A 13,551-nucleotide genomic window follows, 5' to 3' on the forward strand; every position below is an offset into this window, starting at 1 on the left:
GTTTTTTCATATTATATATATATATTTTTTTTCCTACAAACATTTTAAATACCGTTTGTCAAGGTTTGCTCTTTTTTGTGTGGTAGTAGGTCCTTCCTAAAGACTCCGTTTTGATTTTATTATTTCTGTGAAAACTATATTTCCAAATAAGGTTATGTTCTGAGATATTGGGGATTTAGGACTTAAGATTATCTTTTTTGGTAGATACAGTTCATAGTGTGGAGAAATGGGAAGGAAAACTGCAGTTTGAAAAATCACATTTTTCTCATTTGATGAAATATTACCAGTCATATAATCTTTAAAATATAATGTAAATATTAAAAATAGCAGGAGTAGCCGGCGCCACAGCTCACTGGGCTAATCCTCTGCCTTGCGGCGCCGGCACACCGGGTTCTAGTCCCAGTCGGGGCACCAATCCTGTCCCGGTTGTCCCTCTTCCAGGCCAGCTCTCTTCTGTGGCCAGGGAGTGCAGTGGAGGATGGCCCAAGTGCTTGGGCCCTATACCTGCATGGGAGAACAGGAGAAGCACCTGGCTCCTGCCATTGGAACAGTGCGGTGCGCCGGCCGCAGCGCGCCTACCATGGCGGCCATTGGAGGGTGAACCAATGGCAAAAGGAAGACCTTTCTCTCTGTCTCTCTCTCACTGTCCACTCTGCCTGTCAAAAAAAAAAAAATAGCAGGAGTAAGAATTGTATCAAGGGTATAACATCCACAGGGGAGAAGTTCAGATAAAATATAAAGCATATTATCAGGATTTACGGAATTATTGGAAATTTTTTCTGATACTTGGTTTCCATGTGCTGTGCTCAGCATTTCTGTATATTCTTTGGTGAGAGACAGTTGTTACTTGCAAGACTGAAAATACAACTTTAGGTAAAAAGAACTCTTTACCCTAAACTACAGTGTTTCTGTCATAAATGAAACTTGGAAAACAGGAGTACGGACTTTAGGATAAAACCCAAATATGAACACTTTTCTTCAAATAACTTATTTTTGGAGACTTATTTGCTGATTTGTTTGAAAGTCACAGTTAGGAGAGGGAGAGACAGAGATCTTCCATCCACTGATTCACTCCCCAGACGTCCACAAAAGCCAAGGCTGGGCCAAGCCAATGCCAGGAGCCAGGAGTCTTCATCCGGTCTCCCACATGGGTAGCAGGGTCCCACATACTTGGACCATCCTCCACTGCTTTTTCTAGGCATTGGAGCAGCCAGGGCACTACTGGGTCTGTATGGGATGCCAGTATTGCAGGCGGCAGCTTTACCGTCTATGCTGCAGCGCCAACCCTTCAGAAAATTATCGGAGAGGCAGAGAAAGTCAGCTGCCTCCCGTTCACTGGTTCACTGCCTAGCTGTTCCCAGCGAGCTGAGTACTCGATCCAGGTCTCCCTTCGGGTGGCAAGAGCAGTTACTGGAGCTGTCACTTCTGCTTCCGAGGGTGTGCGTTAGTGGGAAGCTGGGGTCAGCAGAGAAGCGGAAATGGAACTCGGGCACTCCAGTGTGGGAGACAGGTGTCTTCATGCCGGGCCAAGTGCCCACCCCTCAGTGTGATGTTTAATGTCAAGGTCAGATATCCTCTCTGGCTGTTCTGAGTTGTTCAAGGAACACACAGACTTCATCAGTGATTTTCCCATAGTAACTGTTTCTGATCTGAAATCATAGTAGAAAATTAGTGAATAGCATTTGATTCATTGTTGTTTAATACACTGTTTTTAGAATTTTAATCAGAAAAATGAAAAAAAACTTATTTTTATTGTACACGAGTAAGTATATAGACAAATTAATGTTTTGATAAATTTCATCAGTGTTTTTTAAAATATATCCAGTAAAATCCCATTGCAGGACAAAAAGCAAATGAAGAGCAAAGTGCTAGTATGTCCTTTCCAAACTACTACATACTTTACAGGGACTTTAAAAGATACTAGGAGTATCCATCGGCATGAGAATATTCCATTTGAATTAAACTGAATACATTTTGCTCTGTATAAAAGATTATGCTATGAGGTAAAGAGACTGAAAGAGAGGGATGGGGAAAAAAACAAATAACAGAAACAAAACATTGTGGACCACCATGATGTAGCTTTCAATATGCAAATCTCCTCTCTTCCAATGGTTGCTCGCAGACATCGATGAGTGCCTGGTGAATAGACTGCTGTGCGACAACGGACTGTGCCGGAACACGCCAGGCAGCTACAGCTGCACGTGCCCGCCGGGGTACGTGTTCAGGACAGAGACGGACACCTGTGAAGGTAAGCGCTCACTGTGCCTGGGAGCCATCTGCACCCAGAGACGCAGCCCTGCCGCCCGGGGGAGGGCACCTCACTGCGTTCTGCAGCCTGCGCACTTTCTCATCACTCACATTTTTATGAGCTTCTTGAACATACCTCATAGGCCTGAATTTTCTTCACTTCATAACCTCTTTCAGCTGACCTGCCAGCTTTAAACAGGCACCATCAGTTTTGTTCCACTCAGATAAAATATCAAGAACATTTGGAACAAACTTTTTGAAGTAAAAAGAAAAAAAAGGCTTGAAGGAGCCATATTGTTTAACCCAGATAAATGTCAAATTTTTGTTTACTTTGTTTTCCTCGTTTTAAGACACACAGGCCTAGGAAGTTGCCTTCTAACGGCCCAGTCAGTTACTGGCATTGATGACCTGAGTGATACACTCAAGAGTCTGGCCCAGAAAATATTTAGAGTGAATATTTGCTTAAAGTATTTAAAGGAAAAGTAGTGACTTTCATTAAATTTATAACCTAAGAAAAGGGTCCTTTCCATTTGATAATTTAAAAGAGAATCACTTGGTAATCATTGTAAGCCCAGTGATTCAAAGCTTCCTGTTTGTTCACCGTGTTCTTCTGCAGTGGAAGCTGCTGGAATGAATGCCACGCTTAAGGAAGTCCACAGGTTCAGTGAGAGACGAGGCACTGAGTGCATCATTACCATATTGTTTCTTAAAGCACTGAGCATTTCAGAATAATCTGCAGTGTGCCTACTAGTGATTGTCCTGTCTAAGTCTCGTTGTGGGCCCGCAGAAGGATCCCCTGACGTTCTCAAATCCAGTGACCTCGCCAAGTAGTAACTACTAAAACAAAAGTGATTCCGCCTTCAATTATGTGGAATAGCCCTTCCCTAGTCTGTTAAAATTGTTTTGGAATGATGCTGCAGCCAAGAAAACTATAGTAGTGATAAAAAAAAAAAAAAAAAAAAAGAAAAAGAAAAAGAAAGTTTGCATTCTCTCATCTCACTGTGTAGCTTCAAAGCATTCTTGGGTTAGGATTCTTGAATAAGACCGCAAAACACAAATCACTCTGCTGAAGTCAATGAAATGCAATGGCAAAGCGTACGTCTAAGTTTAGGTTATACCGGAGGGACCACCAGAAAAGCAGACATTAGCCTGAAGGGTAAGGAAAAAAAAAAACAAAGAAAATCTCGGGGTAACATCACATCCTTCCCAGCTGCTGGGAAGAACTGTTGTCCTCCATGGTCACCAGCTTTGCAGGAACCGCTGAGCCCGCAGCTGCCCGCCCATCCCCAGGCAGGCGCTTGGAGGGCCTCCTCCACAGCTGGGCAGGGGCGCGCTCTGCTTGGAGTGGCTGGCTGCAGAGTCTGAGCCTCGGTCTCACGTGTGTAACTACGGAGCTTCTGCTCCTAGGCCCAGCTCCCATTTCTCACACCTTTCCCTCTGAAAGTTCTCTGAGAAAAGGACTTCGTGGATAAGATTTGTAGGCATGTTTCCTCCCTGATTTCTGTGGAGGGGTGAGGGAAGGGATTTGGAGAGTTTTTATTTTGGCCACCGAGCGCCACTGCCTAACCACTGCCCGGTAGCCGTTTGATCTGTCCTGTGTTGGAGGGTAGGCGTCTGTGAAACCCCCGGAAGCTTGGAGAACCAGAGCAGCTCAAGAGATGGTCTTGATTTAACCAGGAAGCTGGTGATCGTTAGCACTGGTCTTCCCTGTCCACACAGCAGCAGTACCCTGCAGGGCTATTGTGGGAAAGGCACCCAGGGGCAGCAGAGTGGGTGGGGTTTGCTCCTGCGGGTGCACATGCCCAGTTGTCAAGGGTGGTGGTCACCTTTCCCCCTCCATTTTAATAGGAAAGATGGAGGGGAATGGAACTGAGGGTGGAAAAAACCCCCAGGAAGTAAGAGACGCAGCTGCTTACGTGAACAAGTAGGAAGAGCGGGAGCCACTGGTGTTTTAATAGTGTGGTGTCGAGTGATTCCGCAAATATTGAGGTGACCGAATTCCGGAGCAGGCAGCAGTGAGGGTTACAAAGCACAGTCTTCAGAAGGTCCTTGTTGCTGGGGAACCTTTCTGTGATACGGAAACTATTTTATATCTGTCACGTGTGGGAAAGAACTCTGTGCTGTTAGAATATGGAAGAAATGATAGAGAAATATGTTGGCTCTGGCTCTCTGACATTAGTGAAGATAAAATGATTTATCCTGAGAAACCTACCCAAGTAGCTCCTTTTCGGTGCTCTGAATGCACTATTAAGTTATTTGCATTTCGTTCAATGTTTTGAAGACAGTAGGCCTGAAGGCCACCGGTCTCCTGTGCCCTGGGCCTCTCCCTTATTTCCACCGTTGCGTTCCAACAGTCAAGTTGTCTGTCTGAAGCAGTTGTCCTCGTTCTGTTCTTTCTTTACCGACCTCCAAGAACTAGGCAGGGCAGGACCAGCAGAGTCACTGCGGATTCTAGATTTCGCTCTGCCTGTCTGCCGTGTTCACTCCTTTTGTTTGGCTCTCCTGTTTCACCAGGCTGTTTTAGATACATAATAAATAGCGGTGATGATAAAGACAGCAGTGTCCGGCTATATTTTAGATGGGAGTCACCAAAACTTTGCTTTTTTTGTTTGAGCTCTGAGAGTCTGTGAAAGTTAAAATTTTTACAGCAAGCCCTGTGGTGTAGATTGTGTTTCCAGTGACATAACTAGTTCAATGTAAACCAGATGTGCTTTGAAGTTTATTTCCAGGAATGTACAGTGAACTGTTTCAGTTCCTGGTTCCATGACATTTATTTCATAAAAACATTATACTGAAAGGAAAACTAAATAGTTGGTATTTGTAGTTGTCATTTCATGTGTTTATAGTCTTTGAGTTCTTAATTGCTAGATTTAAAATAGAGATTTTTCAAATATATGATAATGACTTTTTTGGAGGCAGTTCTGACAAATGAAATTATATATTATCTTTTTAAAAATTACTCACCAGCCTTTTTGTTTATTCCTTAATTACATTTTTAGAGAATTCAGCACTCTAAGATAGATATTTTTATTGTAAATTTATTTACAAAATCTACTCTTGTATTTTTCTTGTAAGAGATTTTTCTCACTAAAAATGACGTGAAAGCAAAGTACATTCATATTTTCTGAAACAATTTATACTTAAAGGATAACATTAGTACCTAGGTACTAATTCACAAATTTTAGAGTAATGATACCTGTTTTCCATGGAGTTTTTAAATTTGCTTTTTCAAGTCCACTGACCTGAAAACCAACTGTGAGCATTCTCTCCCGGGATCAGCTTAGCTCATATGTGACGGGAGCTGTTCAGGAGCCTTTTAGCTGTTCACATGCTTTCCTTAGTGTAATAAAATATTTTATATGAAATCAAAAGAAATGTTTAGGGGAAAAATAAGTATTCTGCTGTACACAGTAACACGGGTGTTCAGCATAGCAGGTGCCGAGGTATACTGCTCTGTTGTCAGACAGTTAACCAAGGAGCAGAGGAAAATGTATGTCACTTATGAAACTGAGAGGTTGAATCTGAATGGAAACTGTCTTTGATAACGTTCCTAGTCCTTTAGCTGAAGCTTGTATTTATTTTTCATTAACACACATGTTAAACTACTTAAATGTACAGGCCTGACATTTTCTTTGGTCACCACTTGAAAACATAAGCATATTGTAATTCTGTTGGCTTCTGACCATCCACAGGAATTGTTTGATAATGATCTATAATTTCAGGACTGAAATTAAATTAATGCTTATGGAGGATCAGTTGATTCAACAGTACTCCATCCTTAATTTTTATTTTACCGAGATTTTTTGTGGTTGAACAGAGTTCCCAGGCTAAGCATGAGAATGTGAAAGGCTCAAGAGAGAGGAAGGTGGTAGCGGGGACTGGCGCAGAGCTCTGTACTCAGTATGAAATGTGGATCCCTGTTTCCTGATTGGTGTCATTGTGATACTGTCTTGAAAGCCTTCTGGCACCGTAAATGACGGAAACAATCAACCTTTGTTGTGCACAGCCTGTTGCCCCTGGAGTTACATCTTCTTATGGAGAAAACGCATCCAATTAATGTAAAGTTTATAGGACTGTATTGAAGAAGGGTGTCCTGTCTGCCTTCCCAATGATCCGATCCCTCCACTGCTGCTGAGTGGCCAGTCGCGTAGATGTGTATCCGCACAGTAAAATGCAGGTCTCCGTTCCCATTCATTTTATGCCTTGCAGATCCTTATTAAAATCACAAGAGCCAAGTGTACCAGACATTCTGGCATAGCATGGCTTGTTGGAATAATATTTTCCAGAAACACATGGCTGTTCTAACAGAATCTTTTCCTTCTGGATCGTAGATGTAAATGAATGTGAAAGCAACCCCTGTGTCAATGGGGCCTGCAGGAACAACCTTGGATCTTTCAACTGTGAATGTTCACCTGGCAGCAAACTCAGCTCCACAGGCTTGATCTGCATTGGTAAGATTCACACAGAGCGCCGGCGGCTCAGACTGAACAGCAAAGATAAGCACTCGCCTTGGCCCTCACTGTGGATAAAAAAAGAACAGGATTATAAGAAACTAATAATCAGGAGTCTTTAAAAAATAGTAAATAGGGTAAACTCCGCAGCCTCTTAAATTTTGATAGATTCTAGAGTTTCCTTTTTATATCAGTGAATGTATTATGCTGTAAATTATAATCATTTGCATACTACACGCTCACACATGCACACACACGTGTATGTGCTATCTGAAAATAATTGTTAGGCATCAATACAATCAAATCCCTGATTCATACTTCTTATAAACAACCTTCATTGGTAAACAAAAATGGTGGAATTTGGATTCAGTTAACAAGAATTTGAACATTTGAAACACAAAGAAGGAATTTGTTATTTTTTCCTTTCTCCCATGGATCATAAATTTATGGACTTAAGAGAAAGTAGCTTGTTTTTTCTCTTTTGGAAATCTCCAAGGAGAAAGATTCCACAACTTCTGAACTAACATCTTTTAATGTGTCTCAAAACACTGAAGGTAAGTTCTTAACAATGACATGGAACATATATAAAACAAAGTTAGTCTGATTTGTTTCTATAAGGAAAAATTCAACATGTGTAAAGGAAAAATGGTCCAGTAATTTTTTCTTGCTTCTAGTGTCTGTTGCTCCGTTCAGTAGACATTACAATCTATCATCAGTCTGTGTACACCTTTAAAGTGAACCAGTTGTAAATTCTGAATAGTTAGGAAGAGATTTCACTTTTGTGCCAAACAGATTGGCAGATTTTGTTTGCCTGTTATTTAGCCAAGCTGAGTTTTCACTTAATATATGCTGACAACAGTATCATGTCTGTTGTTAACTGTTTAGCTGGATGCTAGCTAGAAAACAGTTTGTTACGTGAATAGAAATTACCAAGTCCAAAACTATCAGTGAAATCCCTGCTTTCGAAACACCAGCTCTTCATTTGCAGTGAGGTCGAGCCAGTGAAACATGAGCCATGCTGGGTTCTCCCTGTTAGGAAAGAGACTGCCTTCTGCCTGGGGCATTACTCCTTTTAATTCTGGGTTTGGGAGTCGGAGAGGGGCTTGGTTGGTTTGGATAAAGCAGAAATATTTCTGCTAAGGCAAAAATTTCCAACAGAGATGGGGTCATTTTATTATGCAAAGGAAATGAACTCAGCATCAGTTAATGTGTCAGAAAACTAAATCTGTATGCCACTTGAGCATCAAAGATATCTTAGTTTTCCCTTCACCATGTATATTTCTATTCTTTGACCTTTTGTACTTACATTTATTAATGAAACAGAAACAAAGACTTTTTATGCCCAAGTCATTATGTCATTCTCCAAGTTGCCAGCAAGCAACCACCACGTTTTTCTTAGTGTGTTAATTGTGTTCATTCATAACAGCTGAATTTGAATATCCCACACCAGAACTGTTCAAAAAGAAATTTACCTATTTTTAAATTGCAGACATCACTCTAGCTACTGTTTTCATTAAAAAGTGAATTCTAGTTGAAAAAAGATAAAAATAAATAGTGAAATATAGGAGAAATTATCTTTTTTAAAAAGATTTTATTTATTTATTTATTTATTTGAGAGGTAGAGTTAGAGAGAAAGAGAGGTCTTTTATCCACTGGTTCACTCTCCAAATGACTGCAACAGCTGGAGCTGAGCCGATCTGAAGGCAGGAGCCAGGAGCTTCTTCCAAGTCTCCCACATGAGTACAAGGGCCCAAGCATTTGGGCTGTCTTCAGCTGCTTTCCCAGGCCATTAGCAGAGAGCTGGATTGGCATAGGGGCAGCCGGGACACGAACTAGTACACATATAGGATGCTGACACCGCATGGGGAGGCTTAGCCTGCTATGCAACAGCACCAGCCCCTGTCAATACATTTTTTAATAGGAGTTCCTGCTAACTCCTTTTCAGACTCCAGGTCTCTAAATATTGAAGTGAATAAAAGTTCTATAACATGGTTACTAATTTAAAATTAATGTGAACCAGTTGGACACAAAGAATATTTAAGGATTTGGGATCTGATCTTCAAACTTTCTAAATGCAAATATAAATTAAGCTAAACAATTGTACCAATTGTGTAAAAAGACTTCTGTGCTCTGGTTTATATTACTAAATATAGTAAAACATTAAATGTGTTTCATCCATCCTGCATCTCTAGATCTGGTTCAGACTATGTGTAGTCCACACTGGTCTCTCTCCTCTGTGACTTGGATCTGCACTCTGTCCTCTGTGTGCATGGAGGTGCTCAGAGCAGCCACCTCCCTGCTGTGGAACCCAGCCGTCTGTTCTTGTTGTCGTCTTTGCAGTGTTTGGCCCAGTGCAGCACCCATTGCTTCTCACGGTTTTTGTCTTGGGCCTTCTTGGCACAACTGTCTTCTTTGGTGCTTCTATTTGGGTTTCTTAGTTTTCTTTGCTAAATCTTTCTGGCCCCACCCTCCAGTCTGAAGTGTTCCCCCAGTGTGTCCCTGGACCACTGTGCTTCTCTCTGCCATCCTTGGAGGGCCTCTACATTGGCTCTCAGAGTTCCTGCTCCAGCCTGAACCTCTGCACTAATCCCAGACTTGCATTTCCAGCTGTTTGCACAGTGTCTCCGCTCAGATGTCTGATAGACACCTCAAATCGTTGTCTGAAGCCAGATTCCTATATCCTGCCTTGAATGTGGGGTCTCCTATGAGCATTTCCATCTTGGCCAATGGCAGTTCCACTTTTCCACTTGCCACCCACTGAAACTTGGCATCACTCTTGATGCCTTTTTCCCAAACTGAACATCAAACCTGTGAGCAAAACCCATTGATTGTGCTTGGAGTTGGCTGCTGTTTCAACCCCTTCTTCCCACCAACAACCCACAACCCAAGTCACCATTATTTCTCCTCTTGATTATTCCAGTAGCCTCTATCTTATGTTTTTTCCCCATACTTTCCATTCTGTCATCTATTTCTTATGTAGCCACTAGCTAATGCTTTCCAAACATAAGCAAGTGCATGTCCTTCCTTGTCGGGAAACCCTGTCTGTAAAAGTCTTGGCTCCTCCACTTACTCCAAGTGAGAGCACAAGTTTTTTTTGTTTGTTTGTTTGTTTTTGTGGTTTTTTTTTTTTTTTTTTTTGACAGGCAGAGTGGACAGTGAGAGAGAGAGAGAGACAGAGAGAAAGGTCTTCCTTTTGCCGTTGGTTTACCCTCCAATGGCTGCCGCAGCTGGCGCGCTGCGGCCGGCACACCGCGCCAATCCGATGGCAGGAGCCAGGTGCTATCCTGGTCTCCCATGGGGTGCAGGACCCAAGTACTTGGGCCATCCTCCACTGCACTCTCTGGCCACAGCAGAGAGCTGGCCTGGAAGAGGGGCAACCGGGACAGAATCCGGTGCCCCGACCGGGACTAGAACCTGGTGTGCCGGCGCCGCAAGGCGGAGGATTAGCCTATTGAGCCGTGGTGCCAGCCGAGAGCACAAGTTTTGGCCAAAGCCTGTGTCTCCTTCACCATCTCAACCTTGCTGTGCTGCTTCTCCCAACTGCCACACCTCTCACCCCCCCACCTGCTCATACTTACCTGTTTCTCACTGGAGTATGTCCAGCAGGCCCCCGTCGGAAGTCCACTGTATTCCTGTCTGGCTGGAAGGCCCTTCTCCCACATTTCCATGTTTTCTATGTCTCCAGGCAGATGTCCTAAGTCAGAAGATCTCTCATCTTCCTAAATAAAATAAGTTTCTCTCCGTTTTCATCCTCATGCTTCTTACTCTGCTTTGTTAAGAGTTCTTAACGAATCCCTGACTACTAAACTACATCTGTGTGTTGTGTGCATGTGTGTGTTTGCCTGCTTGTGTATGCGCACACAATGATCAGAGAGATAAAAGAGCTGGATTGGTGAGCAGTGGGGGAGTGGTGATGTCTGTTGGTGGGTTGGCAACTTCTAGATGTTGATGTGGTACCCACCTAGAAGACAGGGCTCTGGAGACAGACTGTGTAGGTTTGTACCTTGATCCTCCCTGGGCAACCTTGGATAAATTAAGTGATGCCTGTGTGCCACAGTTTTCTCATCTTCAACTTGTACCTACCACAGTGGAGATTTTTTAATGAGTAAATAAATATGTAAAAGGCCTTTAGAAGAGTGTGTGTCACTACCTCAATAAATATTAACAATGACTGTTACAATTTATCTTTTCTTAAAATGACTAGAGCTAAGGTGATAAATTAGTAGTTAGTCCAGGTTATTAAAAGAGCATTTAAATCCACAGTAGCCTTATTCACATGTCCGTTTCCTCTGTGCTGTGGAATTTATAGCTATAAGTCCACAGAAAGCCTATAGATGTATAGAATTTTGAATCCCACCTGCAGTTGCCAAGGCAGGGCCAGACCAGATGAGTTCACTGGCTGTGTCTGGCCCGCAGGTCATATAGTTCCCAACCCTATTGGAGAATATCAGTAGATGTAGTTGTATAAACTATCATGGCATGTGCGGTATAAATACATAGATATGTATATGCACTACAATGTTTGACTTGCATGTGTGTAATATATTATAAAGTTGGTACATGTGTTTGAAGAATATGCTCTTAAAATTTAAATTTTTTCTTGACATGAATTGTTTATATTTCTGAGCTTCAGTGTGGTATTGGTACAACACATACTGACCAAGAGAGGGTGATCAGCATGTCCCCTTCTTTGATGTTACTTCATGGCTGGAGGGGGCTTGGAGCTTCTGTCTTCTGTGTGCTCATCCAGTAGAAGCTAGGTTATTACAGCTGCCCCACTGTGCTAACACCAGGAAATCATTCCTTCCATCTGACTCTGATTTGATGCCAAGTCCCTCTCCTCACTGCTGCCCACACCTCCCCCGCTACCGCTTCTCGTAGTCACCATTCTGTGTTCAAGTTGAGTTTTCTTTGGTGAGGGAAAACACACAGTATTTGTCTTTATGTGTCTGGCTTCCTCCATGAAACACGATGTCCTCCTGTTCCATACGTTTTGCTACGTCTGACAGCACCTCATGCTTGTTCGTTTCCATTATGTGTGTCTACCTTAACGTTCATCACCTGCATTCTCCTGAGGACGGACACCTTGGTTGATTGCTTACCTTGTCTGTTGTGGAGAGTGCTGCAGTAACACAGTGGAGCAGGCATCTCTTGAATACAGTGACTATGAATCTTTGAGATATAGAGTGGTAGGATATCTGGTCACATGGCAGTTTTATTTCTAGTTTTATAAAGAAGTCTCCATGCTTGGCCGGCGCCGCGGCTCACTAGACTAATCCTCTGCCTGCGGCGCCAGCACCCGGGTTCTAGTCCCGGTTGGGGTGCCGGTCCTGTCCCGGTTGCTCCTCTTCCAGTCCTAGTTGCTCCTCTGCCAGTCCAGCTCTCAGCTGTGGCCCGGGAGTGCAGTGGAGGATGGCTCAAGTGCTTGGGCCCTGCACCAGCATTGGAGACCAGGAAGAAGCACCTGGCTCCTGGCTTCGGATCGGCGCAGCATGCCAGCAGTAGCGGCCATTTGGGGGGTGAACCAACAGAAGGAAGACCTTTCTCTCTGTCTCTGTCTCTCACTGTCTAACTCTGCCTGTCAAAAAATAAAAAAAATAAAAGAAGTTTCCATGCTCTTTTCCATTGTCATTGTGGCTGTACTAATTTTCATTCCCACCAACAGTGTATGAATTCCCCTTTCCCCACATCCTTGTCAGAATTTCTTACTTTGTTTTTGATAATAGCCATTCTGATAGGAATGAGGTGGTTTCTCATTGTGGTTTTGATTTGCATTTCCCTGATGACTAGTGATATTGAGGTGTTTTGTTTTTTCTTTTTCTGTTTTGAGAATGGATTATTTGGGCCCTTTACCTGTTTCTTAACAGGGTTGGTTGGATTTTTTTGCTGGGTTTTTTGAGATGCTGATATGGTCTGGATATTAATCTTAAGTCTTTTCTCTCGCTGTATCAGGTGTCTTTTCACTCTGTTGTTTCCTTTGCTGTGCAGAGGGTTAGCGTCATGCAGTCTCATTCGTCTGGCTTGACTTTTGGTGCCTGTGCTTTGGAGGTCTTACCCAAAGTCGTCATTGCCTTCACCAGTATCTGTAACTGTTTCTGCTACATTTTCTTATGGCAGTATTGTAGTTTCAGGTCTTACATTTAGGAATTTGATCCACCTCAAGTTCACTTTTATGCATGGTGAGAGGTAGGGATCTAATCTTGTTCTCCTACCTTTGTATATCCGCTTGTGCCAGCACCATTTATTGGAAAGACTATTCTTCGTCCATGTGTATTCTTGGCACCTTTGTCAAAGATCAGTGACTGTGTATGTGTGAATTAATTTCTGAGTTCTCTGTTCTGTTCCACTGATCTGTGTGTCAAGTTTTTTTTTAAGAATTATTTATTTATTTGAAAGGCAGAACTATAGAGAGGCAGAGTCAAAGAGAGAAGCCTACCATCTGCTGGTTCACTACCCAGTTGGCTGTAACCGCTGGAGCTGAGCCGATCTGAAGCCAGGAGCCTGGAGCTTCCTCTGGGTCTCCCACACAGGTGCAGGGGCCCAAGGTCTTGGGCCATCTTCCACTGCTTTCCTAGACAATAACAGAGAGCTGGATGGGAAGTGGAGCAGCCAGGACTCAAACAGGCACCCACATGAGATGCCGGCCCCTATATGTCAGTTTTTATGCCACTACCATATTGTTTTAATTACCTTAGCTTTGTAGCATGCTTCAAAATCAAGTATTGTGATGCCTCCAGCTTTCCACCTCGCTGTAGCTCAAAATTGCTTTGGCTGCTCTAGATGTTTTGTGGTTCCATGTTATGAACATTATCATTATAATGTGGTTCCAAGTTACGAACATTATCATTATAAT

The 13,551-nt window shown here is 42.9% G+C and overlaps 1 protein-coding gene across 2 annotated transcripts in view; it reads left to right on the top strand.

The window, feature by feature from the left end:
• The window catches only part of FBN2 (fibrillin 2), a 242,414-nt gene that overhangs the window by 146,397 nt on the left and 82,466 nt on the right, over window positions 1-13,551 (top strand). For both annotated transcript variants that reach the window (XM_062189229.1, XM_062189230.1), the window contains 2 exons: window positions 2,123-2,248; window positions 6,579-6,698. In XM_062189229.1, coding sequence (XP_062045213.1) covers window positions 2,123-2,248; window positions 6,579-6,698 — 246 coding nt within the window. The remainder of the gene's footprint in view (window positions 1-2,122; window positions 2,249-6,578; window positions 6,699-13,551) is intronic.

The sequence above is a fragment of the Lepus europaeus genome, chromosome 4 (assembly GCF_033115175.1).
Source record: "Lepus europaeus isolate LE1 chromosome 4, mLepTim1.pri, whole genome shotgun sequence".
Classification (NCBI taxonomy): Eukaryota; Metazoa; Chordata; class Mammalia; order Lagomorpha; family Leporidae; genus Lepus; species Lepus europaeus.